General features: G+C 40.1%; 1 protein-coding gene across 11 annotated transcripts in view; it reads left to right on the plus strand.

Annotated features, from left to right (window-relative positions):
- Positions 1–24600, plus strand: part of IKZF3 (IKAROS family zinc finger 3) — a 38012-nt gene that overhangs the window by 9941 nt on the left and 3471 nt on the right. For 5 of the 11 annotated variants that reach the window (XM_055697759.1, XM_055697758.1, XM_055697756.1 and 2 more), the window contains 4 exons: positions 9960–10220; positions 10911–11078; positions 12767–12883; positions 19666–19782. In XM_055697759.1, the coding sequence (XP_055553734.1) occupies positions 9960–10220; positions 10911–11078; positions 12767–12883; positions 19666–19782 (663 nt within the window). The remainder of the gene's footprint in view (positions 1–9959; positions 10221–10910; positions 11079–12766; positions 12884–19665; positions 19783–24600) is intronic. The other 6 variants (XM_027805654.2, XM_027805652.2, XM_055697761.1 and 3 more) reach the window with 6 other exon arrangements.

Below are 24600 nucleotides of genomic sequence, written 5' to 3' on the forward strand. Positions count from 1 at the left end.
AGAACATGAGGCCACTGACTCATAGAGAGAGATCAGGCATTTGATAGCCTGCTTTCCACTGCCTTAATATGTCTGTAACATCTTTTTCTTCAGTACTATTATGTCTGTTTTTTCCATGTTGTGTCAACCATTCATAGTAAGTAATCTTCCAGTTTCTTGAACTGCACATTTTTTTGTGAATCTTGTGTTATTGATGGGTGACACTCTAAATACATGGTGGGGACTTTTTCTGAGACTTCGGACAGAAGTTGGAGCCTGGTCAAATCTAGATGTTGTCTAGTTTGGTGGAGCCTTTTATGCCAGATCTGCAGAAAGTGATACTGTGAACCTGTCAAAAGGCTATGGAAATTTCATTAAAGGCACTAGATCAAGTAAGGCATAGGGCTGAAATGTCATCATAACTGGTGCTTGTCTGCTATAAGAAAATCCACTTTTTTAGCAAACAGTTCCGTATTTGTATGTATTTGTACACCGCTGAGCACATGCAAACACGCTGGCTGATGTGGTGTTCATTATGTCTGTGTCGTAACTGATGAAGGTGAGATGCCATTCAATTAAAACAATTCAACCTGTCCTATTGTACACCCCTTTGAAAAGGGCTTCAACTGTGATGATTGCTAAGTATAGGGCAAACAATTAGGCAGAAGGCTATAGTAATATGTTAATTAAGAGCTTGATGGAAAACAAGGGAAAAAAAGAAAGAAAAAACCCTTTTTTGGCCTCAAGGGAATAGAAGCTGCATGCTGTGGTGCACATGGTGTATGCTTGCATGCAACCATAAAAATACACTGTTCCCATGGCGCTTCCTGTATCTAGTCTGAAAAGAGGCAAGCAATGAGACAGACAGGGAGGAAGCGCTTAATTTCCCTTGTTTCTTTATGCACCCCCAACACTGTTACCTTTGGTGGCCAAAGCTGAAGCGTCTTTAATTTAAAACCGAAATAAAAAAAGCCACGTTCTCTCCTATGGGAGTCACAGTCAAGCACAAGTGTTTAATTATGTCTTAATTCCCTCCTCTCTTGAGGCAGACAACTTTTTGGGTGTTATGAATGTTAGCGAGCTTTCATGGTTGCGAAATAAAAAGAAATAGAAGCCACATTTGTGGTTTATGGATGCTAATTGCTGCTGCACTTAGGTGTGTGAAAGGGGGCGGTTAAAAGGCTGGAGTGAGACAGGAGAGGATGACAAACCCTCGCTTTGGCGGGTACTGAGGTTCCAGTGGTGCTGCTAGCACACGCACTTATCTGCTTGAAAAGGAAGTGCCGTTTTTTATCAGAATATTACATCTCCCAAGCCCAGATCAAGCCCTGCCGCTCATGGGACTCAGGGGTTATCTCACAACATCAGCAGTGCTGTGCTGCAGAAGTTCACTTAACAGGGGATTTCTGTGAGTGTTAAAACTAGGCAAGGAGTCTGTGCTGCTTAACTGTGTCAGGTCCCCGCTTTGGTGCCTGTGCATGAGCTGAACCTAGTTTCGTCTGAGTCTTATCAACAAAAGATCCTCTGGAGTTTGTTTTAGTTCTACTATCCGCAGCAGGAATGCTGCCAAGCACGTTCAGTGACATCAACACCGTCATTGTCACCACAGCCTGCAAATGATTGACATCAGCTTGGACTATCCTGCGCAGTGGGGTAGCCCAGAGCACCCAGGGCTGGTACAGAAACTGGGATCTTCTGATTGCCTTGAAATAATCAGAAAAGCGCAGCTATGTCTTGTTCTAATTAACCCATTATAGTTAGCAGAAAATAGAATTGGCTTTTGAGGTATCCTGACTATCAGATGTCTGGAAGGAGGATGGATGCACAGCATTATTCCAATAGATGATGGACTTCTTTCCATAACTTTTAAAACAGCATTTTTCTTCACTTATTCTACAATGTGTGCATCGGGTTAATAGAAAATAATTACTTGAAATTAAAGGTGAGATGAATACTTATTCCTTTGGCATCAAAGGAAGGTCTAGTTCAGGGTAGATGAGTTGTGGTGTGTTCCCTCCCCACCTCCCCCAGCAGGAAATTGGTGAAGATGAAGAAAACGGCCTAGGAACTCAAATCACATGTCATTGTAGAAAATAATCTGTTTTCAGAAGTATGGGTTGGTGGAAAGGAAATCAGTTAATTAAGATGACTCATGTTTTGCCCCCAAATGAGGCTGTTCATTTGGCACAAAATGTGTGAGTTTAAGGGGCAGGTTTGCTACTGTTTGTGCTGCTGGAAAGGTATCAGAAAGCAGAAATAAATGCACAAGAGTCAAAACTTTGCTAAAACGCAGCAAATAGTTCCATGTGCATTGGAACTGATGAAACTTGGTTTCCAGTGGGCTGGTGTCTTGTTGTTGGCTGACTTTTAGTTGGATGATGCAAAGTTTGCATCCTGTGCTAGATGCCAGGTTTTACTTTTGGTACCTCAGGCTAGCTTTGCTGCGTCCTCAGTGCCATCTCCCGTCACACTGCATTCAGCTGCTCCAGTTCTTGTTCCTGTTTTTGTTCCCTCTGCTGCTTTGCAGGAGCTGTTAGGAACTTTTGTTTAATTCAGAGCTCGGTTCTGTACATTGTTGTCGAACAGTCTGTTGCTGCACCTCACCTGCCAAGTGTGCCAGCCACACTGGCTGTTTTTCCTGGTGCAGGAGCACCACCTCCAGGAGTGGTTTTGGGAGATGCCGGTACTCCTGGGCGTCATTGAACAGACAAATTGTCAGAAAAGATTAATTCTGAGATGCCCTCTCCTCTTCCAGGTAGGATTGAATTTGGTGTACAGGTCTGAATGTTACGAAGCGAACACAGAGTGGAAGCATATGCTTCTATAGAAGACCAAGCTAAAAGTAAATCACAAGTATTTAATTATAAAAACCTCATTTTGGAGAGAAAGTAATCTATAATTCAAGTCTCAGAATGCAGATTATTTACTACTGGGAAGTTTTTGATAGTTGAATCAAATCAATACAGTTAGTTTTGTCAAGATTAACGTGTTCAAGGATTTTAAGCAACATCTTAACCAAGCTCCTGTCTTCAGTTTATAGGTGTTAAAAATCTCCATTGATACTTATCGCTGATTTCCCTGTTCTTCACATTATTATATTTTCCTCTTCATATGATATTTTTCTAGTACCAAACACAAGAGTATATTGCATTGTGAGGATAACTTTTGGGAGATTAATTAGAAAAGGCTAAATGAAACTACACTTGCAACTTCTCAGATTTGAAGTTCATTTGAAAAAGCAGTTGACCAGAGACGATCATGCCTGAGTGGTCGTATTAATAATAGGTCCCTTGATATAACTAATGAAGGCTATTATCTGAATTTAACATGTGGCCTTTTTCAGTCTGACTGTTAGGTCCAGATGTTCTCTGATTAACTGTCTAATTGAAGTCTGATTTAACGGTTGTGATTGTATCTGGCTTTCTGGACTTCAGGAATTGTCATTTTAGAAATGTTTTCTGTGAGTGATGTTATCCTAACTGTAACAGAAGGGAAGAACTGACACAGGTTCATCTTTTGCTGTGTTCCTTTTTCATTTGTTTTTGGTTTAAGAGGGAGATTTTCAAGATATTAAGATTTGAAAGGACGATGTTAACAGGTGTCATAAATGAAGCAAAAATTCATCTGAGACAGGCTTTGGAAAATCTGGGCGCTGTAGGCTCTGGGTGTGGGATAGCGTTCCCTCTGATCCTCTGTGCTCCTGTGCAGCGCTATAGCGTTCCTTCTGATCCTCTGTGCTCCAGTGCAGCGCTGGGGAATAGGCAGTTGAGGAAAAAGGCAAGCTATCGACACTTTTTTAAATTAAAAAAAAAAATAAAATAGAAGTCCGTGATAGTTTTAGCATAGTACTAACCATCATTTTCTAGCCCCCAGTCATATTGTCTCAGGTAATAACATTCTGCTTCCACAAATTCTGTTTGTAGTGTCAGTTAAATGTGTTCTTTTTCATTTCCTTCCCGAAACCCTGGCCTAGCGCTGCCTGGTGTTGCTGTGCAGTTTTCCTGTTCATCCCCAGCTTTGGGGGCACTTAGGTTTGGATAACACTTTTCCTTTATCGCTATTTCTGTTACTATAACTGTAACGTAATTTGGAAACCTTTGGAATGAAAGTCCTAAAACCCCCACTCGATTATTATTAGGCAGAAATTTGTAATAAATGGGAAATATCAGGTATGAAATTATAGATTTACAGAGGAATATTCATCTTTATAAGAAAGATTCTAGGATTCGAATAAGATGCTTTAAGAACCAGTTACTTAAATCAAATTTCCTGGCTCTCATGAGCTTGGGGATGATGCATGTTGTTTGATTTATTTTAAATATTTTTTTTGTAATTAATTGTGCAAATAGATAAATTATACTGTGTTTTAATGATAGAAAGACATTGGTATTAATGAAGTAGAAAACACACATCCCAGTGCTTGGAAAATGATGCCTGGTTTTTTGTTCTTTTTTTCCTTTCCAATTCTCAGTGCTGCATTTCAATTTGATTTGTTTCTATTTTTGTTCAAGTCACAATAAAAACAAGAAAACTCATTACCATAGAGCATGCACTCCACAAAGGGGAATTATGAAAGTTTCTCTCCTATTTTTAGAAGTGAAATTTCCACCAGGTGCATACTGCAGTGGTTTATTTAGGAATTGCCACTCAAGTATGCTTTATACAGTATCTAAACAAAATAGATGCTTGGTTTTTTGTACAAAAATGGGTACTGAACAACAGTACTAAGAAAATACTGGAAGGCACAAGGACAAAATCAAAGCCAATTATGTCCAAGTAATAATTTTTAGTAAGCCAAGGAAGTGAAATGTGTGGATTTCCAGTGCGCTGTCAAACAGAAACACTGAATGTAGTACTTGTGATTTTTTAGTGCAGAAGAATCTGGTTTGGCCTGTAGTGACACAAAAAGGGCGCTGCAGCTGTGGAGACACCTGAGTGGGACAAGTCCAGTGGCATACGCGCGCTGTATGAAGGAGTACATGTTTATTGCCACTACGTCTTCATTACTGTTGTTGCCACTGCTGCCTGGCTGGAAGCAGATACTGCTTCTAGGTGATTGCTTCTTCCTTTGTTGGCAAACAATGATCTCATAAAATCATTGCTGCTGTTGTAAAAAAAGCGAGCTTATCACTGGAGTCAGTGGAAGGAACAAAGCCAGGTTGGGCCCAAAAGGCTTTAACTCCTTTCCCTTCCCTAGAACTGGTATCTGCAGTGATGTAGAAGGCAGATATGGAGAAAAGTTGCCTTATTGCTGTGTTACCTCTATTAAAAAAAAATAAAAATCTCACGTTGCTATTATGTCACATCACATTTTATAATTCCCCATTACTTACAGTCTCCAAATATTCAGTATATCCATGTATGTCACGTGTCATTGATTTCTTCTTGTTATGTAAGAAAAACCATAGGTATAGCATTGATTTTGTTTTTTAAATAATTTTGATGGGATGTACTGCAAAGCTCTCTCTATTCATTAAGGAATATGGTTGGGTTTTAATTCATGACATCTCTTCCCCCACAGCATGTTAATTCCATTGTAGAGGTGTTTGTCATAAACATGCAGGATTCTGACTTTAATTTGGAAACTCCGCTACTTTTTCAGTTTCACCACGTGTGCCTGTTCTGTTTCTAGTTGGTTTAGGTAAAGGAATCTCGCATTCTGGGAGGGGACAACTCTAGTACGTGTGTGCTAGGTTTTGGGTTGATACTGCTGTTTCTGGGGACAATTTGTGGGAATAAAGGTGATGAATCATCAGTTAATACCTGTCAGATCCAGGTAGTCACAAGAATCCTTCAGTATGCACATGCATAGACTCCCTTCTTGTTCTTTGGCATCTGAATTCTATTAACAGCTGTCAAAATGTGGTAAACTATTTATATGCTTTCACAATTTGTTTAATTGGATAGTTAGGAAATGGCATACAAGAAAAGCTTTTCTTTTTTCTTTTTTTTTTCTTTAGTCTGGCTGAACATCTGTAGCATTAGGGGCTCATTATCTCTGAATTGGCATAGCAAATCAGCAGCATCATTAAAACGCCACATTAAGATGATTAAGTTTCTTTGTTATCCAGTTGACTTTTTGCATGTGCTGAGGATTTCATGATTATGACCCCACTCCTTGTAAAACACTTGAGCAACATCACCCTTTTGTGCCGTTGTCTTTAATAGCTTCTGTTTTTTATTCTTTGTGCTTTTCATAACACTACTGGTAAACTTTGCTTAACAACAGTGCAAAACTTACATTCTTTTCTCTATACGTGATGCCAAGGTCTTGGATTAAATATAGTAATTGGGGGATTTTCCTTCTGAGACTTCCTCCTGGAGAGAATAGCAAAGATAAAACTCTAGCTTGTCCTAATTGCTGCTATTGACTTCTTTTTTTATTCATGCATTTTATAGAACATATGCAAGCCCTGTTCATGTGGTGACTCAGTCTGAAGTTGCCACCACGGCTTTATTTTGGATTTTTTCCAGAACCCATTGTTTTTACAGTGTTTCAGGTGAAACAAAAATATTACTCTGGAGTATGTCTTTCATCTTGTAATCATCTCCCCAGGAAATGAAACCATGTGCATCAGCCTTAACGCATCACACTGGTACTTTGTTGTGTAAAATCTACAACATTTTTTTTCTGCAGTGTGTATTACCTTCATGAACTGCCTGAAGAAAAATAGTTACCTGGGTTGGACACCCTGAATGTTTTTTTCCTCTTACAACTTCTTTACTTTCCTGAGCATCGAAGAGATGATAGCACTTCTTTTTTTCAACTGGGGGAACTTTGTTAGTGTTGTTAGGGATAATTGTGTCTTTCCTCAGTTAAATTTTCCTTTTCTACTTGAAGTTACAGCCGCCTTCCTCTTGGTTAAGGCAAACCAGCTTGGAAACTCCCTGATGTCATTAAAATATGTTGATATGATGTTTAAGTGACAGATACCTTTCCACACAGCTGCCGATCTCCTGATCTCACAGTATTCCCTGTGTGTGCCAGTGCACAGAACAAAAGTCAGGGCTGAAAAAGGAATTTGGTTGCTTCAGACCTCTGCAAGCACTTGGTTAATTTTAGGCTGACCTGTAGTGAGCTGCCTTTTCCTCAGACTGCTTTGTACCAAAGATTCCTTCTGTATTGCTGCCAGGAAGACAGAGTGAAGTCTAAACAGTTAACAGGTGTGTTAGGACAGAAAAATTCCAACCCTTCTAACACTTACTTGGCTAAATAAAGCCTCTTCCCTAGTGGCTTCTGCTGGCTGTTGTTCTCAGTCATCAGAAAGTGAATTTTTTCCGTTGAGGTTCTTCAAATGCCTACATGTAAACTGCAAAGCGCTCGAGCTTTGGTGGATATTGCTGACGGCTGGAGTAGCAGTGATGTTTGTTGCAGGGAGGCAGTGGTGGAAAAGCCTTGATCAGAACTCAGGTGCATCCTTCACCACCACTATAAGAAAACACAAGTACTGCAAGCAGTCAGCATGCAATATGGAAAATGCAGAGGTAATTATTTTCCACAGTGGAAGCCTAGGATGGCTTGCCCAGTTTGTGCCAGTCAGCAAGTGCTTGCCATGGGGAACTCAACCCAGCGTTCACGCAGTGCTATGTGAGCGCTGGCGTAGGTCTGTAAAAGAGTGAAAAGCTGTGAGCCATGAACTTGTGGTGAGAAACAGTAGAAAACGGTAGAGAAGTCTTCTCAGTTGGAGTTTACAACTAGTTATCCACTAAGCGATTGCATTTGATGCAGACAAAAGGTGAGACGTTAAGTAGAAAGTGGGAATTGAAATTGTGTCTGAAAGTACCAACAAGGTGCAGCTGCAATGGGTACTTCCTTTTACCGTGCTGTGCAGGATGTAGCAAATTATTTTGGAGCTGCCTTCTTCTGAGAGGGAAAAAAAGCCCAAACTACCATCAAAAACACTTTTTTGGGTTGTTTTGGTTTTTTTTTTGGAAAAGAGATTCTGTTGAAAGCTGCTTTCAGCAACTGGTAATAATTTTCCTTAGCGTGATGGAACTGGATGTATAAACTAATTTTAGAGTCTTGATAGCAGAGGCACCCTTGCTCCCTCAGACATGAAGTTGGCAGCAGAAGGTACTTGCGGAGGAAAACCTGTTTCAGTGAAACTAGGAATCCCTGGGATGTGAAGCAGAACTAGTATCGAAGCAGGTGCAGAGAAAAATGGCCCGTTTGTAGATGAATCTAGAGCTCCCTGTGACCCTCTGAGCAAACAGCCAAACCTGTGTGAGCTCTTCTGGGACCAGGGCAGTCAGTCCCAAACTGACTGAGTCCCCAAACTAAAAAATTTTCAGGATAGGGGGATAAAACCATACAATATGCAGGAAAAAAGCACCATCCTTCTGTGTGTATCATCATCTAGGGAGAGCACCAAGGGAAATCTTGGAGTTTTCCACCCTACGCTGTGGATGCTTGCATAGGATGAAGAAATTATCACCCACCTGTTTCTTCCACCTCCCTTCAACCCAAAGATTGATAGATTGGCTGGGCTTCATAAAACATTTAGGATAGAGGAGTGATTTTATCACTAAAATATAGTTGAGAACTTTGACTTCACGAAAGCATTGGTTGCCAGATCTTCATTTTTCAGTGCTGCTTTTATGTTGCCACCTCATTTTCACTGTCACCCATTGTTTGTTCTTGGCATTTGATGTGGTTTATTACTCAGAACCAGAGCTAATACATATTCAGCAGTCCAAGTTCTGTACTTTGGAGAAAGGACAAGTGATTAAGTGCCATATTTAACTGTCTAACCCTCAGTTTGAGAGAGGAGCAGGTGGCCAGGAGAAGAATACTTTCAAACAGGAAACTATGTGTTTTATCTCTTGGTGCTTTTCTTCACTTGGTAGCTTGAGGCATAACTCAAGTTTCAGCCATAGCCTAGCTCTGGTCTAGATGGAAAAGCAGAAAAAATCTGTCCTGTCAATTAGTAAAGATTTTAATGCAAGTGCCAGTAATGCTGGAGTTAATAGTGGAAAAGAAATTCAGCAATGTAAGTTTGGAATTGTCAGCTGTTCATATAGTGTGACCAATCTGCTTATATTTTTACATGGGAGCATTATTGTTAGTAAATATTTAGTAAATTTTTATAGTTAGTAAATTATTAGCTACTTGTTACATTGTCCTCTTGTCGTGAAATTGCATTCATTTAAGGCAATGCCTTTGGTTTTCTCGGGACATGGCTACAGGTTCAGGAACCTGTTGAGAGGCCACGGATGCTGATCTTTATGAGTCTTTGGGTTCTTTGCCACATACTCGTGATATGGCTTTGGACAAATCTTTTAAGATTTCTGAATACATTCATTGATTTCTTTACCCTGCTTCTGCTAGTTTTACTCACACAGTAACCTTATGATACAGGTATCAATATTATTGGATGCTCCTCACACATTTGAGATGTTTGGATAAAAATTGTAATTTGCAGGTAAAAATTAGGATTGTTTATTAGGCCTAACTCATGAGAATCTGTACCATGGGAGCATTGGAACTCTTACACTGGGTCAGACTATTTCTTAGGCCTGTTTCAAGCACCAGAGGTTCCACAGGAAGATAGAAGTAACCTTTTTAATTTGTGTTTTTCTGTATTTCCAATGTGCAGGAACAGCCTGAGACACCAATTTCTGTAGGCTAAGTGTGAGCTGTAGGAATAAGTATTTTCTTACGAATCCTGAATAGCACCCTGTAATTGCAGAAGTTTGTACTGTATTATACTTTAATAATGTGTAGAAGGAAATTATCCATCAAAGGTAATTAGCAGGCAGGTCAGTATTTTTAAAGGTTATCTCACTGTGAGTATCATTAAGTGTACATGACCCATGAAGATTCATATCTTAATGGCATTTTTTCATCTTTGGATGTTCAAGTAAAATATTCAGGGAGATTGGTAATGTAATTTTATGTAATCTTTGAGTTTTTTTCCTAAGATCCTTCATAGTGCCTAAGATGAGCATCTTTTCATCTTTTTGCTTTGTTTTACCTGCAGATGATGTGGTTAAAGTGAAAGCTGAATACAGTGAAAGAGAGGAGAATGCTTTAAATTCAGAACATATGGAAACCCCAGAAGAATCTGAAATGACTTACACCTATCCCAGAGAATATAATGAATATGAAAGCATAAAACTGGAAAGACATTCTGGCTCATATGACAACATCAGGCCAGCTAGTGGAAAAATGAATTGTGATATCTGTGGATTAGCCTGCATTAGCCTCAATGTCTTGATGGTTCATAAGCGTAGCCACACTGGTAAATATCCCTATATTATTCTTGTAAGAGATGAATACTGAAAGGATAGTAATTTGTAAGCTAGACTACTTATTTTAAAAAAGGATACCAAAACCAAGATTTCCTTGTTCTACCCTTGACGCCACGTGTGATCTCTAGCAAGTTACTCACTTTTCTGTGCCTCATTTACCCACCTTTCTTACTGTCAGGACTGACTATTAGTAAAAGCATTTTTGTGAGGCATTTTAAGAATTTTGGATGAAAGGCACTATGCAATTTAAGTATTTCAGGCACAAAACACAAGTTAGATTGGTTTTGTGCCGCCATTTCCAGTCTGTATCTGTATTTCTCTTTGTGCTATAATTTGGCAACAAGCCAGTGAGCATCTTGGGTTTTGACCTGCAGTAAGATGAGACTTTTTTTTTTGCTTTTTCTAAAAATTGCTAGCTTGTTGGAATCATCCTCCTCCAGAACACTTATTTTCATGGAAAAACTGTACAGTGTTTTCTATAGTCGTACATATGTTACAAGAAGCTCTGACACCAGAGCTGCATGTAACTCCCACTGAAGTCAACGGAAGGGCTGTGTGTGTTTCTGTAGAAATAAATTGATCCAGTATCTCATTCTTTCCCCTTCCAAAAAGGAAAGGGTATGAAGACAGCATGATACCCACGTAACCATTAAATGTCCTTTTTTGTATGTCATTTTAAGGTGAACGGCCATTCCAGTGTAATCAGTGCGGAGCTTCCTTTACTCAGAAGGGTAACCTCCTCCGCCACATTAAACTACATACGGGGGAAAAACCTTTTAAATGTCATCTTTGCAGTTATGCCTGCCAAAGGAGGGATGCGCTAACAGGTCACTTAAGGACACATTCTGGTAAGTGACTTCAGAGACACTTCATGTGTTTTAGACGTGTGTCACTAGGACACTAGGTGTGAAAAAGAGTCAGCCAAGTTCGCTCAGCTGGGCTAGTTCTGAACAGTGGGCAGATAGCAGCGACCACTCACTCTGCCTGCTGTGCTGATGGAACCATCTCTGGGCTCAGCTCCGCTCTTAAGGCAGAAAGAGGGCACAGGGAAACCTGCTGTCACAGCTGTGTGCTGTGAGGAACAGCCAGCCTCAATGCCTGCTTGAACAAAATAACTCCTTGGTGTTTTCAAATGAGTGGAGCTAGCTGTGCCAGCAAGCTCTGAATTTGAGGAGTAGTGTGAAGACATGCTTTGCTGGGACTCCCGGTCCTACCCTGAGCTGTTAGGCTCTAGAAGCATAATCCAGGACAGCACGACTATCGCCAGTGAACACCTCACTGTTGTGTAGTGCCTTTCATCTGAATGTCTTAACATGCTCAACAAAGACCGGTGTTTTTTCTCAAGCCTGGTAGGGTTTTCCATCCATTTTACAGATGGGAGAAATGAAGGCACAGAGCTGATGTGACTTGAATAACAAGCCAGGTATAAATTAATTAATCATAGTTCCCCCAGTTCTGTAAGAGCCAGGTTGTGCTTACTCTTTTGATTTGTGTATATCCTGTGTTATACAGCAGCCTAGAGAGAAAATATTTATTCTAAATGATAGATGTTATCTCTGCACTGCACTTTACAGAAAAAAAAAGAAAAGTACAAACTCACAAAGAATCAAAGTTAAAAATGAGATTACCTGACATGGATAAATGAGATTCTGATTTAATCAAGAACCGTCACAGTGGTGGTGACTGTCCCCCACCAGCACAATGCTAAAAACATCATGCTTCAAACACATCATGTAGTTATTGTAAGTGAAGTTTTCAAGAGCTGGCTTATTAAACAGTATAAAGAAAGCCTCTTCAAGTGAATCACGTAAAGAAGCCAACAATTGCATTAGCAGTAGGGAGTGTGGTCTCGCTGCACATCATACAATGCAAGGCTAGTTATATTTGCTCTGTCCAGGGATGATATTTTGCCAGGGTGTGTTAGAGGATGTCTGTTCACAAAACAGGAATGAGGTACTTTAGGAAGTGCTTCCCGTCCTTGTGTATGAGGTGCTGGGAAAGGCTGTGTGGATATCTTAGTTAAATGAATTTGAACCATAGTTTTCTTTTCCATAAATGCCTTTGGAAAATAAATGAGCCTCAAATATGGTTTGGGTTTGGTTTAACTTCATCAGTTTCATGAAATCCTTGAAAAAATTCTGTAGAGACAGGACCTAGGTCAGAAGGTTAGGACAGTTGCAGTCCTGGTTTAGCAGCAGTAGAGTTGGCCTTCCCTAGGGAAGTTACGCCAAGAGAAGTTGTCAACTGCAGCAGGGTGGTAGGAACCTGAGCTCCTGGGAACAGTGTCCAGTTATAAGTCCTCTTCTTTTCTGGTCCTGAGCTCAGGGGATGAAGAGGAACTCTGTGTGTCTGGTGGGCTTCACCCTTACATAACCCCAACTTTGTGATGATTACAGTGCTCATAAACTTAACAGAAATTTAAAGCATTCTCCATGAGCTGAAGATATGCTATTAGTAACTATATACTTCAATGTCAGGGAGACGGTGTTTTAGTAGTCTCTTGTAGTTATTTTATCCTGCACTCTTATTTTTCTAGTGGAGAAGCCATACAAATGTGAGTTTTGTGGAAGGAGCTACAAGCAAAGGAGCTCATTAGAGGAGCACAAGGAGCGGTGCCGTACTTATTTGCAGAACGCTGGCATGTGCGAGGCTGGTGAGTTTATCACATTACAGTGGTTTTGGTTTTTTGGTTCATTACAGTGCTTAAAAAAGGGCATCTGGTAAGCTGTTAATGCACAGCCTGAGAAGTTTTTACTACAGCCATTTTCTGTAACCTAAAGGGCTGTAACATCTTATAAAAGGGTCTGGTTTAATGCATCCCTCAGGCAACTAGTTAAAGAATGCTTTTATTTTAATCACTTTTTTATTTCACAGTTACTTTGAATAAAACATCTAAAATACCTTGTACGCTGCATTTCTGTAGGTGACACAGTAAGTTAAATTATTCCTACATTAATGCTATTATGTGGCTTATTTTATTGAAAGAGTTGATGCCTGTGGTGGTTGACAACAGTTCTTCACACATCTCAGCCTGTTTGACGCTTCTTTTTCTTTAGAATGAAAACTGTTAGTCAGCATTGTTAGAATTTGCAGAAGTTTTAGTGACATGGATCTAGGGCGTGGAAATGGGATGGTATCCTGAAGATCACTGATAGATCAGCTTAGGAGGTAGTGAGAGATGAGGGACTTCTTTTAAGTGTAGAGTTGTCTTTGGAAAAGACTGAAGGTAAAAGGTATCAAAACGTAGTTTTTCTTATTTTCCTTTTCACAGTCTCAGTGCTGCAGTTCTGAAAATACTTTAGTGAAAAATGACTGCTGTAATCTTTGAGCCTGCTTTGCCTGAATATTTCAAATCCTAAAATGAACTTGTGTGATATAAATCCCACAATACACCAGTAAGTCAGGAAAGAATTACTTTTCCCATTCAAAGCCAGGGAGTGGTTGTGACCTCCCCAAAGAGAATACAACTAATCTATAGCAGAGCTGAGTCTACAGGTTCAGCATTTGGGTTCCCATTTTTTTGCTCTTCAGCCTTAAAAAAACAACCAAACAATAGAAACATAGAATCGTAGAACAGTGTGGGTTGGAAGGGATCTTAAAGATTATCTAGTCCACCCCCCTGCCATGGGCAGGGACATCTTCCACTCACCCAGGTTGCTCCAAGCCCTGTCCAACCTGGCCTTGAACACTGCCAGGGATGGGGCACCCACAGCTTCTCTGGGCAGCCTGTTCCAATGCCTCACCACCCTCATAGATAAGGATTTCTTCCTAATATTGCATCTGAATCTCCTCTCTTTCAGTTTAAAGCCTTTCCCCCTTGTCCTGTCACTACATGCCCTTGTACAAAGTCCCTCTCCAGCTTTCCTGTCGGCCCCTTTAGGTACTGGAAGGCTGCTCTGAGGTCTCCCTGGAGCCTCCTCTTCTCCGGGCTGAACAACCCAGCTCTCTCAGCCTGTCCTCACAGGAGAGGGGCTCCAGCCCTCTGAGCATCAATAACTTTAAGGAGCTTCCTAGTTTTGATTGTGAATTTCAGATAGAATTTTCTTTACAAGGAAAAAAGTTAAACTGAGTTTTCAGAGAAGAAAACTAAAATGTAAAAATACACTTAAAACAGCAGTGTTTACCAAGGCCCTTTGATAATGAAAAAAAAAATAATTTATTCACTGATATGCTTATCAAGCAAAGATTCTGCAGGCATCATCCCAAGCTGGGCCTGAAAAATGGTGTGAAGGCCCCTTGATGATGATGACTCTGTGGGGACCAAAGTCCTGACTCTGTGCAGAGCGAGGAAGCTGGTGTGTCAGGCTTTATGACACATGCACACACAAAAAACCGCCATGAAGAAGCAATGATTTAACAAAGTTAGAGTTTTATAGTTTTTCGTGGGCTATCATCTTTTCAGCAAATGACATGTTTTTTAGAGCATTAGTAAAAGTAAATGGTTATCAGAACATCAGCAAGTTTTGGTTTTCATGAGAACCCATACTTATTGTAACTGTGGTTTTATGTTACAGTACATACTCCCATGATGGCAATCACTGAGATGTCCACCACGTGAAAATGGAAAACATGATACCTACTATAGATTTCTGCTTTTAAATGATTCTCATGGTTTATATTCATTTCAGAATAGCAACATTTCACTTATCCAGAATCTGCTATGTAGTACTTACTGCAGTAGTACAGCATGCCTTAAATTGGTCACAGAGGAAACGTAAATTTCCAGTATGACACGATGTGGCTGTACCCTATACCTTTAAGACCTTTGCAGTTTTAAAAGTCTTGCAGTGTTTTTGGTGGAGTAGTAAGTTTTATGAAAAACAGGAACTCCAGTCTTGCTGAGGCATTTCCATTCGGTTCTCTGATATCAGCACTATGTTAGATGACAAAATCAGAGAGAGGGAAGGCTGGAAAGGACCTCAGGAGATCAGTTAGTGCATTCAATTTGCTTTTTTCCCCTGAAGTGTAGCATTTTGCATTTGTGTTTAGTGAATGTTGTTTTTTTGATTTCTGACCATTTTCCTACTTATCCGCATTGCTTTGAATTTTGATACTTTCCTGAAGTCCTTGCAACCTTCTCATATGGAACCATCTTTAAGCACAAGTGTGCTCTACGTGCCATCATCCAATAATCAGTTAAAATACTGAAAAGCATCAGGACTGTAGTAACCATTCTGGCTGCTTTTTATACAACGTTTGCATGTTCCAAATGTAGCAGCCTGGAAATATTTCTGAAAGAAAGATTTTATGCAACAGTGTTGTTAGCACATTGCTCAGTCCCTGATAACAATCTCTGGTCATGTTGCTCTCATTGCACAGTAACTCACCTCTCTTCCATTCTCCATTATTTAGTGACCACACAGAGATGCTACAGGAAGCAATGCCTCTAATTTGAGCTCTGCTTTGTACTTCAGGGTTTTGTGAACAAGGCCCGCATGTTCTAAAAATTATACTGATGTTGACAGTGTGACAAAAACCACACTATGGAAACAATTCAGTACAGGCTGAATGATCGTGTGTTCGTGCTGTGGGCTGGAAGGAGAGCATCCACTCTGTATGTCTACAGAATGACATAATGGCTGGGTGACAGCACTGTTTTAGAGAGGTGGCTTGCCACCCAGTGATTACAAGAAAACATAAGCACTCATTCATAAGGTCTAAACCACAATTTTTCTTCTGGAAGTGCTTTATAAATGTAAGATCACCACTGATGTGTAACACACCGAGGGTGGCCGTAGTACTTGGAAGCACCACAGAGAGATTTCAGGCGGTGGTCAGGGAAGGCTGTAAGTGGTCGCTGGTGTTAATTGTGTAGGAGGTGGTGACCTGAGTTTGAACGTGGTCAGGACATTAGAGCTAAATCTCATCCTGCCCCTGTGTGAAAATACCACTGTTAGGAGCTTGGCTTTCCATGTAATTCCAGAGGCACATGTGAGAGCACCGAGCAGATCTGAACAAGAAGGGAAAAGGGTGATTTATTTGATCTGCAAGGTTTCTTTTAGCGTCCTGAGGGTTTTAGTTCTTTTCTGGCCAAGCAGTTGAACCATCAGAGGTATTTAGCTTGCAGGACATTTCAAGATCACAGTCTGAAATAGGTTAAGTGCTTTTGAAGTCTAGATTTTCTTTATGACTGTGTGTTATTTCACAATATAACTTTCAGTGAAGCACTTGACCATTTCTGTCAGTCCAGCCTGAAATTTATTTTTAGATATGTGTTATAGTTAGATAATTAGTTCTTTATACTAACGTCACAATGTGCAGTGGAATCATCTAGTGGATAAGGTAATTGAAGAGGGAGACAGGGCATGATTATTTCTTTCTGTTTGAGAAGTCTTTGGAGAATTTTTAGCAATTAAAAAACCACATTTCCTAAATACTAAATATTATTCTTAGATTGTTTCATAAGTGATCCAGAAGAAAGAGGTGGGTGAGCTAATTTTAAGTTAGCTTTTGGATAGAGAGCAGTGTTGTGGGAGAGAATCAAGTGCAACCACCTTTGTCTCAATGGGAGCAGATAGTGTTTCCCTAAGGCTGTATTATGGAGACATTGTCAAAGACCTTCTGTGGCACATAGAGATTTTTTTTTTTTATCTTTGGGAAAAAATGGCCGTTAGTAAGGAGTAGAAAATCTTCATGTGAAAGAAAAGACCCTCAGCATTAAAATGAAATGGCAGGCAGACAGCAAGCTGAAAGATTGATAGTTACAGATGTCCCAGAACATACTATATAGGTCAATAGTTACTGTCTTTTCAGCAATCTCTTCTGAGTGAAGACTATTGTTACCTCTGCAGGAAGCCACTTGTCTGCCCTCTTGACACTAATTTAATAAAGTTCCCTTGTTAGCACATAAATAACACTGACAAGACGAGTAGTCACTGATACACTGTATGCAGCTTCCAGTGTGTTTCTAGGGCTGGCTGAGGACTTACACAAATTTCACTCTGAGTTCTCTCAGAAGATAGAGAAAAAGATTCTGAAAATGTGAAATTAAAGCTTTAATAGAACAAAAGTACAACCCATGAAGTTAAAGATTGAGAAAAAGAGGAACTAGAAGAACAAAATAAGAAAAATGAAGAAATGGTAGGGATCATGGAGCTGCTTTTATGACATGGATGAATTGCATTTTCTTTCTTTTTTTCTTCTTTACAACATAAATTTTTTAATATAGAACACTGTATTATCTTGTTCTGGGTAGTTGTGGGTTGCTGGGGTTTTAACATTTAAATTACTATTGTTAATGACTTGTGCAGTGATCCTGTCAAGATTTCAAGCTTTCTGGGTCGGGAGCAGTTCAAACCTCAAACAGCAGTTATGTAAAGAAAATACAAAAAGCTCAGATATTCCAGTTTTAGGAGCATGAGAGTTAAACAGAAGTTCTGAAATTAAAAATCTTGTAACATTATTCTCAAGAATTAACTAGAGCTTCTGGCCAAAATCCAAATGGATGGTGATGTTCTGCCTGTAACTTTCCCTTATAGTTTCAACTTAACCTGATCTTTTGTCTCGCTTTATGTAAAGTGCTATGTAGTGTCTTGGTAGCTCATGCTGGAAGCAGGTGCACTTTAGCAGTTGATTAATATATTTATGCAAGTCTCTCCACACACTAGAGTAATTTGGAATAAAAGTCAGACTGGAAAAGCAGTATGTTATTACCTTGAAGGCATCGTGTATGCATGCCCTCTGTGGGCCTGGTTATCATGTATATCATGGAGTTACAGCCTGAAGAGACAGGAGTAAGGTAGTGCTGAGCTGAGCCCTATTATCCCATCCATCCTGAGTCATATTTGTAGCTAGTATTTGTGGCATTGAGTACTTATGAAGCACTTTACATCTTCAAAATGCTGAACAAACATTAACAAATAGTTCTGGCTGAGGTTTGGTGAGTCATGGTTGGTGCTGTCTGACTCATATGATAGCAGTAACAGCAATAATAAACAAGTAAGGAGTGACTGACTTTGAAATTTATAGGGAAATGTTGCACACTAGGCTATGGAAGGATGATACTGCATTTTTATCACTTGTACTTAGTAAACTGCAATTTAAGTCCAATAGTTAATAAAATTGCGTTTAGCAGGACTGAAGTGATACCCAAGTGCTTGTATCGTTTTCCTCTGACATTACTTCTCCCTTGTGTAGATTATGCTGCATGTATTAGGTATACTAGTGCAATAGTATAATAACACAGCAGCCAGGATTCTTTCACGGTGAAATATGACCTTTTATATTACCTTGGGAAAATAAATTACCCTTCCTTGTCTTCGTTTTCCTCTATTCCGATTCCAACTCTTAAAGGCATGGGCAGTCTCTTAAAACATGTCTAGTTTTCATCACAGTGGTTCCTAACACTGAAACTGTTTGTGCTACTTTTTAATATAAAAGTACCACTAACTGGTACTTGGGTCTTCAGGCGAGAGCAGCCTTTTTGGGGGAAGCTGCAGCAGTTATGTTCAGTATTAGTCTGGCAGTAGCGATATGAGGTGGCAGTCCTTCAGCTTGGCTGATCCAGCTCAAAAGCCTGTGCAGCCTCCATGAGGTGAGAGCGAGCAGCAGTTTCCGTGAAATGGTGGGCACTGGTTAGCCTGGCTAAAGGAGAACTGTGGAAAATGGTAAGATCCTTAAAACAGTCAGTGGCCCAGTCTCAAGGAAGTGATCATAAGGCACGTGTACTTTTTCTAAAAGTAGAAATTCTGGAGGGTGTAATAACCTTTAAAACACCTAATGCTAATGCTTACAAATGTGCCAGAGAGAAAACACTCTTCATTAGTTTTAGCTGTAGCATTTCAGAAAAAAAAATAAAATTAAGTGGTAATGACACCTGGGAAAAAAATGAGTTAAAGCGAGTGTTGAAAGGTTGTATTATTTTGATTTTAGTGGAACATTGATATATTTCATACAAGTTTCTCAGTGATTAGTTAAGAAGGCATTGATGTATGGCTGATACCTAAAAAAGCATAGCAAGAGGACTGAATGTCTTACAGTGAAGTTTTGAAGCAGTGTGTCGGTCTGCAGGTGTCACACAGTCTTACTCAGAATAAAAAAGAAAGGCTAACAGAGGTTGTATCTCCATCTATATTTTGTAACCAACCCTTCCAGCCAGTTTATTTTACACTTCCTCTTGCTAATGAAGGTATTGGTTTTGTATGGTTTATGCTCTCCTTGCATGAGCTCAGGACTGCAAAATTTTGTGTGTTTCTGTGCTTGGTTCCACTGACCGCAACTGGTCCCCAAGGGCGCAAAGAGCAAGAACGACAGAAACAGCAAAACAAGTTTACATCAGATCTCCAAACTGTTTCCTCCCAGTTAGTGTGGCAAACTCCGGAGATTAAACCATTCATCTCTTCCTTTTTTTTTTTTTTTTCCTTTTCACCTACGTGTTTTTTGTTTTGTTTTGTTTTTTTCTTTTCTTTTTTTTCCTTTTCACATTTTCCAAACTAGCAAGCGTGGAGGCAAGGCACATCAAGGCAGAGATGGGGAGTGAAAGAGCCCTTGTGCTGGACAGGCTAGCAAGCAACGTGGCAAAGCGAAAAAGCTCAATGCCTCAGAAATTTATTGGTAAGAACAAAAAACCTTTTCATGTGCAACAGCTAAATATGTGCAAGTTGTTAACCTGTAGTACAATGCCTCTGCTTATTTTAAATATCCTTCTCAAGTTTATAATCTAATACAAAAGAATATAAATAAAGTAACTTTGATTATTCTGACATGGGTTTAGTGATTTGTTGTAGGGGCTTGATTGAAATAAAAAGAATATATTCTGTTAGATACTTAAACTGAATGGAAGCTACTATTGTGCTTTTTGTCTATTTGTGTAGGCAATTTACAAATACATTTTTATGAGCTTCCATGTGTTGTTTTCTGTACCTGTGCATTTGAAATGTTCTCTGCTAGGTCCTTTACAGGAAAAGAACAGGAAGGCTTCATGCTGTTAAGAGCTGAGAGCTCTTTCTAGTCAGCAGGAGCTGAAGATACTTGCAGGATGCATGTGTGGAATAAGGCCTAAAGACAGAAAAGGATTGGATTTCTGTTAGTCATCCTGCTGAATTTGAATATGATTTAAAAATATCAAATCCTTTCTTGTGGTAATTTAAGCAACAAGGTGTTTCCATAGCATTTTCTTTGCATTTAATTTTATATGATCAGAGTTTTGCATGCTGGGGATCTTAAATACTAGTTCAGCAGGTTCTGTGTTTGCAGCAAATGCCTGATCCTCTCGGCTAGTCTTATTTCATTAACTTGCCTTTTAAGAAAATAAAAGGCAACTCTTGTGTCCCGAGTACAGACCTTAGTCAGCAATTCTGTATTATTAGTACCAGTAATGCAGTAATGCCTGATTTGTTATATTCTCTACGGTTATATGAAGTACTGAGTTCTTATTTTTCTTAATAGAAACTTTACCTTCAGCCAGGGGGCCTGTGTGGTGGCTGATGTTCACACACATGACTGGGGAGGGGAGAAGCGTGGGGCTGAGGGTGCAGGCAGGATCAGCTGCCGTCAGACTGACCCACCTGGCAGAGGGATGTTCTGAGGAGCTGTTCTCGAACGTCTGGGGCTAAGGGCCAAGCTTAGGTAAGGGTATGGTGCTAAATCCAGAGATAGATATATATATATAGAGATAGATATAAAAGCAACTTAATTTTTGAAGGTAATGTAGCTCTTACGGGATTTGGTGGGTAGCACTGGACTTTCAGCTATGAAAACCGGTAACTTTTCTTTAGATATCTTACTATAGCTTTAAAAAGGTCACTTTTTTATACAGGAAAGTTAACACCAGCACACTCTATCTGAGTGCCTTCGGGTACTTAATATTGAAACTGTTGACTATGTGACTTAGACATTACATGTCGTGCTGTGATTCAAAAAGTAATACTAATGCAAATGTTTTTGAAAATCTTTAGCTTCCCTTTTTTTTAGCACTGAGACCAGCTTTACCCTATCTTGTTGTACAATTGCTACCAATTCAATCTCTATGTATTTTCTTAAACATAACCTGCAGCAGGTTGCAACCTGCTTGAAGTTAAGTACTAGTGTTTTTCTGATTTGTTTTACCAGCGTACTAGTTACCGTACGGAAAAGATCCTTGTTTGATTTGTGATTGAGCTCAGCAATGTGGTCTGCTGATGGCATGAACTGGTGCTGCATCATGCAAGGGGTTCTGTGGAGAAGCTGGAGGACCCAGGGCAGTTCACCTCAAAGAACAAAATAACTGTTTTCTGAAGCTTGCTGGTTTTTCTAGAACCTACGCGATTGGCATGTTCTTGTTAAGTAATATGTGAAAAAATTGGTCCCTTTTATCCCTGGGAAGTATGTTGGCGAGAGCAGTCTGTCCGACCTTGATTTGACTTCTGTGACTTTCTGAACGCTATGCGTAGGAGTGCAAATCTGCCAGGACAGCTTTGCGATTTCTTGGGAAACGGTGCTCTCAGAACGGGTGCTGAGTTTTCATTTTGTCAGGAAGAAGGGATAGAGAAGTATACTAACAAGGCATCTTTGTTTGGCTCATTTTTGTGAATGAAGTCTATTGATCAGAAAAAAAAAAATCCCTTTATTATTATTTGAGGGCTCTACAGAGGTTCATACAAGCACCAGGAGTCTCACCCAGGCTATTTTGCACATTTTCGTTGTCAGTAGCTACCTCATATGCACAAGTCTGAAGTCTCAAATGAGGACACAAATCAGCAGGCCATATACTTGACTCTTAACCTCTGCACTAGGCCCCTCTTCAAAGCCTTCTCCTGCAAAGAGTTTGTCCTCAGCTTTTCCTTCAGTTATGAAGGAACAAGGATTTAAGTGGAAGTTTATGATTTTGTGTTTTCTATTTTGCTGTGGATTTCTGTTTGCATGTATATGGGCCAAAGTTACAAACCCTGGCTTTTTGTACTTCCTTGTTTGATTAGTGAACAGATAGTTAGCAAAAAAAAAAAATAAATTAAAAATAGCCCAGCAGAGCAGATCAGTACCTGTGCTGGTGGTACTTCACTGCTGTACAAAACACTCAGGGGGCTGTATCTTCAGTCAAAGCGCAGTCAATGCATTTCTGCCAGTTTACACCAGCTGAGCATCTTGACCCACAGACTTCTATTTCTTCCTTTTTAAAAACAAGTTCTCCCTGAAACTGGGAGTAAAAAATATATTTCTCATAGTGGTAAAAGTGCTCGTGCGGTTCTGACACAGTCGCAAACACCATTGTCCCTCTTTGTGTGCAAAGTCAAGTGAGAAATGACTGCTTTGGTTAGCACAGTGGCAGGAAACAGGCTCACTCCCTCTTTCCAGTGTCCACACCTCATCAGGTTGCAAAAATCTACGTACATTTCAGAGTAAGTGAAGCAGCACTGAGCAGCACATGAGTATGTGTCATACGCTATGGCTCGTGTGTGAATTCTGAAGGGGAAAGATTTTGCATTGCACTGAGGCAAACAAATGAAGAAAAAAAAAAAAAAAGAGGAAAGATGCTCTGCTAACCAGTGGCTGTTTTGTACGTGAATACTAAAGAACCTGTAAGTTTAATTCAAAGGTTTTTGGTAACTTTGTGGTGCTTTGCCTGGTGCAAACAGTAGCTTAACTCAGAATAATTTATTACATTGTCCTGCTGGCTACAGCAACAGAACATCAACTGCTTTTGGCACAGTCCATCTTACTCATCCCTCAGTCCCCATATACTCCTCTCCCTTTTTCTAAACCCTTGATACCAACTTTCTCCTGACTGCTGTTGTCATTTTTGGGTGAAGCACTGATCTGGCTTTTTTGGCTCTTTCCATGGAAAGGTTTGCTGTATTTAAGGGGAAACAATCAAGAGTGCCCCTGCTCTGCCTCCATTCAGCTTGGTTGTGATGTAGTGCTATAGCTTGATGTTCTGGGTATCTGATTAGCACTTTCTGTGGTGCTTTCAGGCAGATTCAGCCTACCTAAATATAGGGATCTTACTGAGGAATTAAAATCAGACGTGTGCTTGCCTTGGGGTGCCTGCTGAGACAGTTGGGGGTGGGAGGAGAGAGAGAAGCCATTCTTTATGTAAAGCCTTTTCCTCCCAAAGTATCTTAGAAATGTCGCGGTCTGGTTTACAGCCTGATTTCTTGCCCTCTTGTAGAAGGCTGCATCTGATGTGCCGTGGCCTTTTAAAAGAGCATGGCAACGTGACACGTTAATGTCTGTCAGAAGAGCCTGTGGGTATTTGCATTTCATTTGGTGGAACTGGTAATTTAAGGGAGGCAGAATGGGTTATTGCGGGGATTTTAAAAAGCCACCAGGATGGTGGAATAGCAGAACACTGCGAGAGCCTCAGTGATCATACGTTAGGTTTTTGAAGTCTTACCTTATAACAGTGAAGCCTAACCCAAAATTTGTAGGGAATCCTGTCTCTCTTTGCTTTTGTTGCCTTTTTTTAAATTTCAAACTTGTTCACATCTTTTTCACTTGCCTGGAGCTGGGTTTATGAGTCATACAAATGTGCTATATCGCTTTGTTTCCTTCTGTGTGAAGCTGGATAGCAAGTTTTGTTGAGGGTTGGAAGCAGTTACACTCTTGTGGTTCGCTAACCTTTTTGAGTGTTTTATAAGAGAAACGTGAGCTCCTGGTTTTCTGCCTCTGCAGTGAAACCTAATGAGTTTCATATACATTGAGTCATGGTGTTGACAGGTGACTGATAAACATCTGCACTATTCAAGTTACTGTAACTAAAAGATTAGTGGATCTGATGTTTGCAAGTCACTCGCACATGAAACATTTGGTCTGGTCCATTTTTTTTTTTTTTAAAAGCTATGAACAATTGTCTGTTTTCTGTAACCACAGAATTCAGTTACTTTTTTTCTACACATTCACCAAAAGAGTGACTTTAGTCCTTTTGGGGTGCAGTTGTATTTCTTCCTTGCACCTGACATGGGGAAAACTTGTTGCAGTGTTCTGCCCAGCCCACCTTCCACTGCCTTAGTTCTTGCTAGAAAAGGTGTGAGCAGAATTTCAGGTACACTCTCTTCGTTCTCCTCCTGTTCTGTCTAGGCTAGAGTTTTCAAGGCCCCACCGTGCAGAGAGAGGAGCGCATTTCACTCCTCTTTCACTAGCTCCCTGTCAAGTGACCCTAAATATGTTCTTCTATACATCTATACACAGCTGCCAGCGTTCGATTATCTGAAAACCTGTGTAAAGTTCAAAGAAACCAGGCTTAGTGCGGAGAAAGCTGTAGTTGGCAGAGGACAGTGGGGAAAATTGACTTCAGTGGCCGAGGATGTATAAAAGAGGATTCTATCAGACGGGTAAAAACAGTGAAGAGTGTATTCAATCTTGGCCGGCACTTGTCTTCACTTTTTCTGTCCGAGAGGGGTATGCTTCTCGGAGGACAAGTCAAACACAAAAGGTCGCAGTCTTGGTACCAAAAAT

This window comes from Falco cherrug, chromosome 20 (assembly GCF_023634085.1).
Source record: "Falco cherrug isolate bFalChe1 chromosome 20, bFalChe1.pri, whole genome shotgun sequence".
Taxonomy (NCBI): Eukaryota; Metazoa; Chordata; class Aves; order Falconiformes; family Falconidae; genus Falco; species Falco cherrug.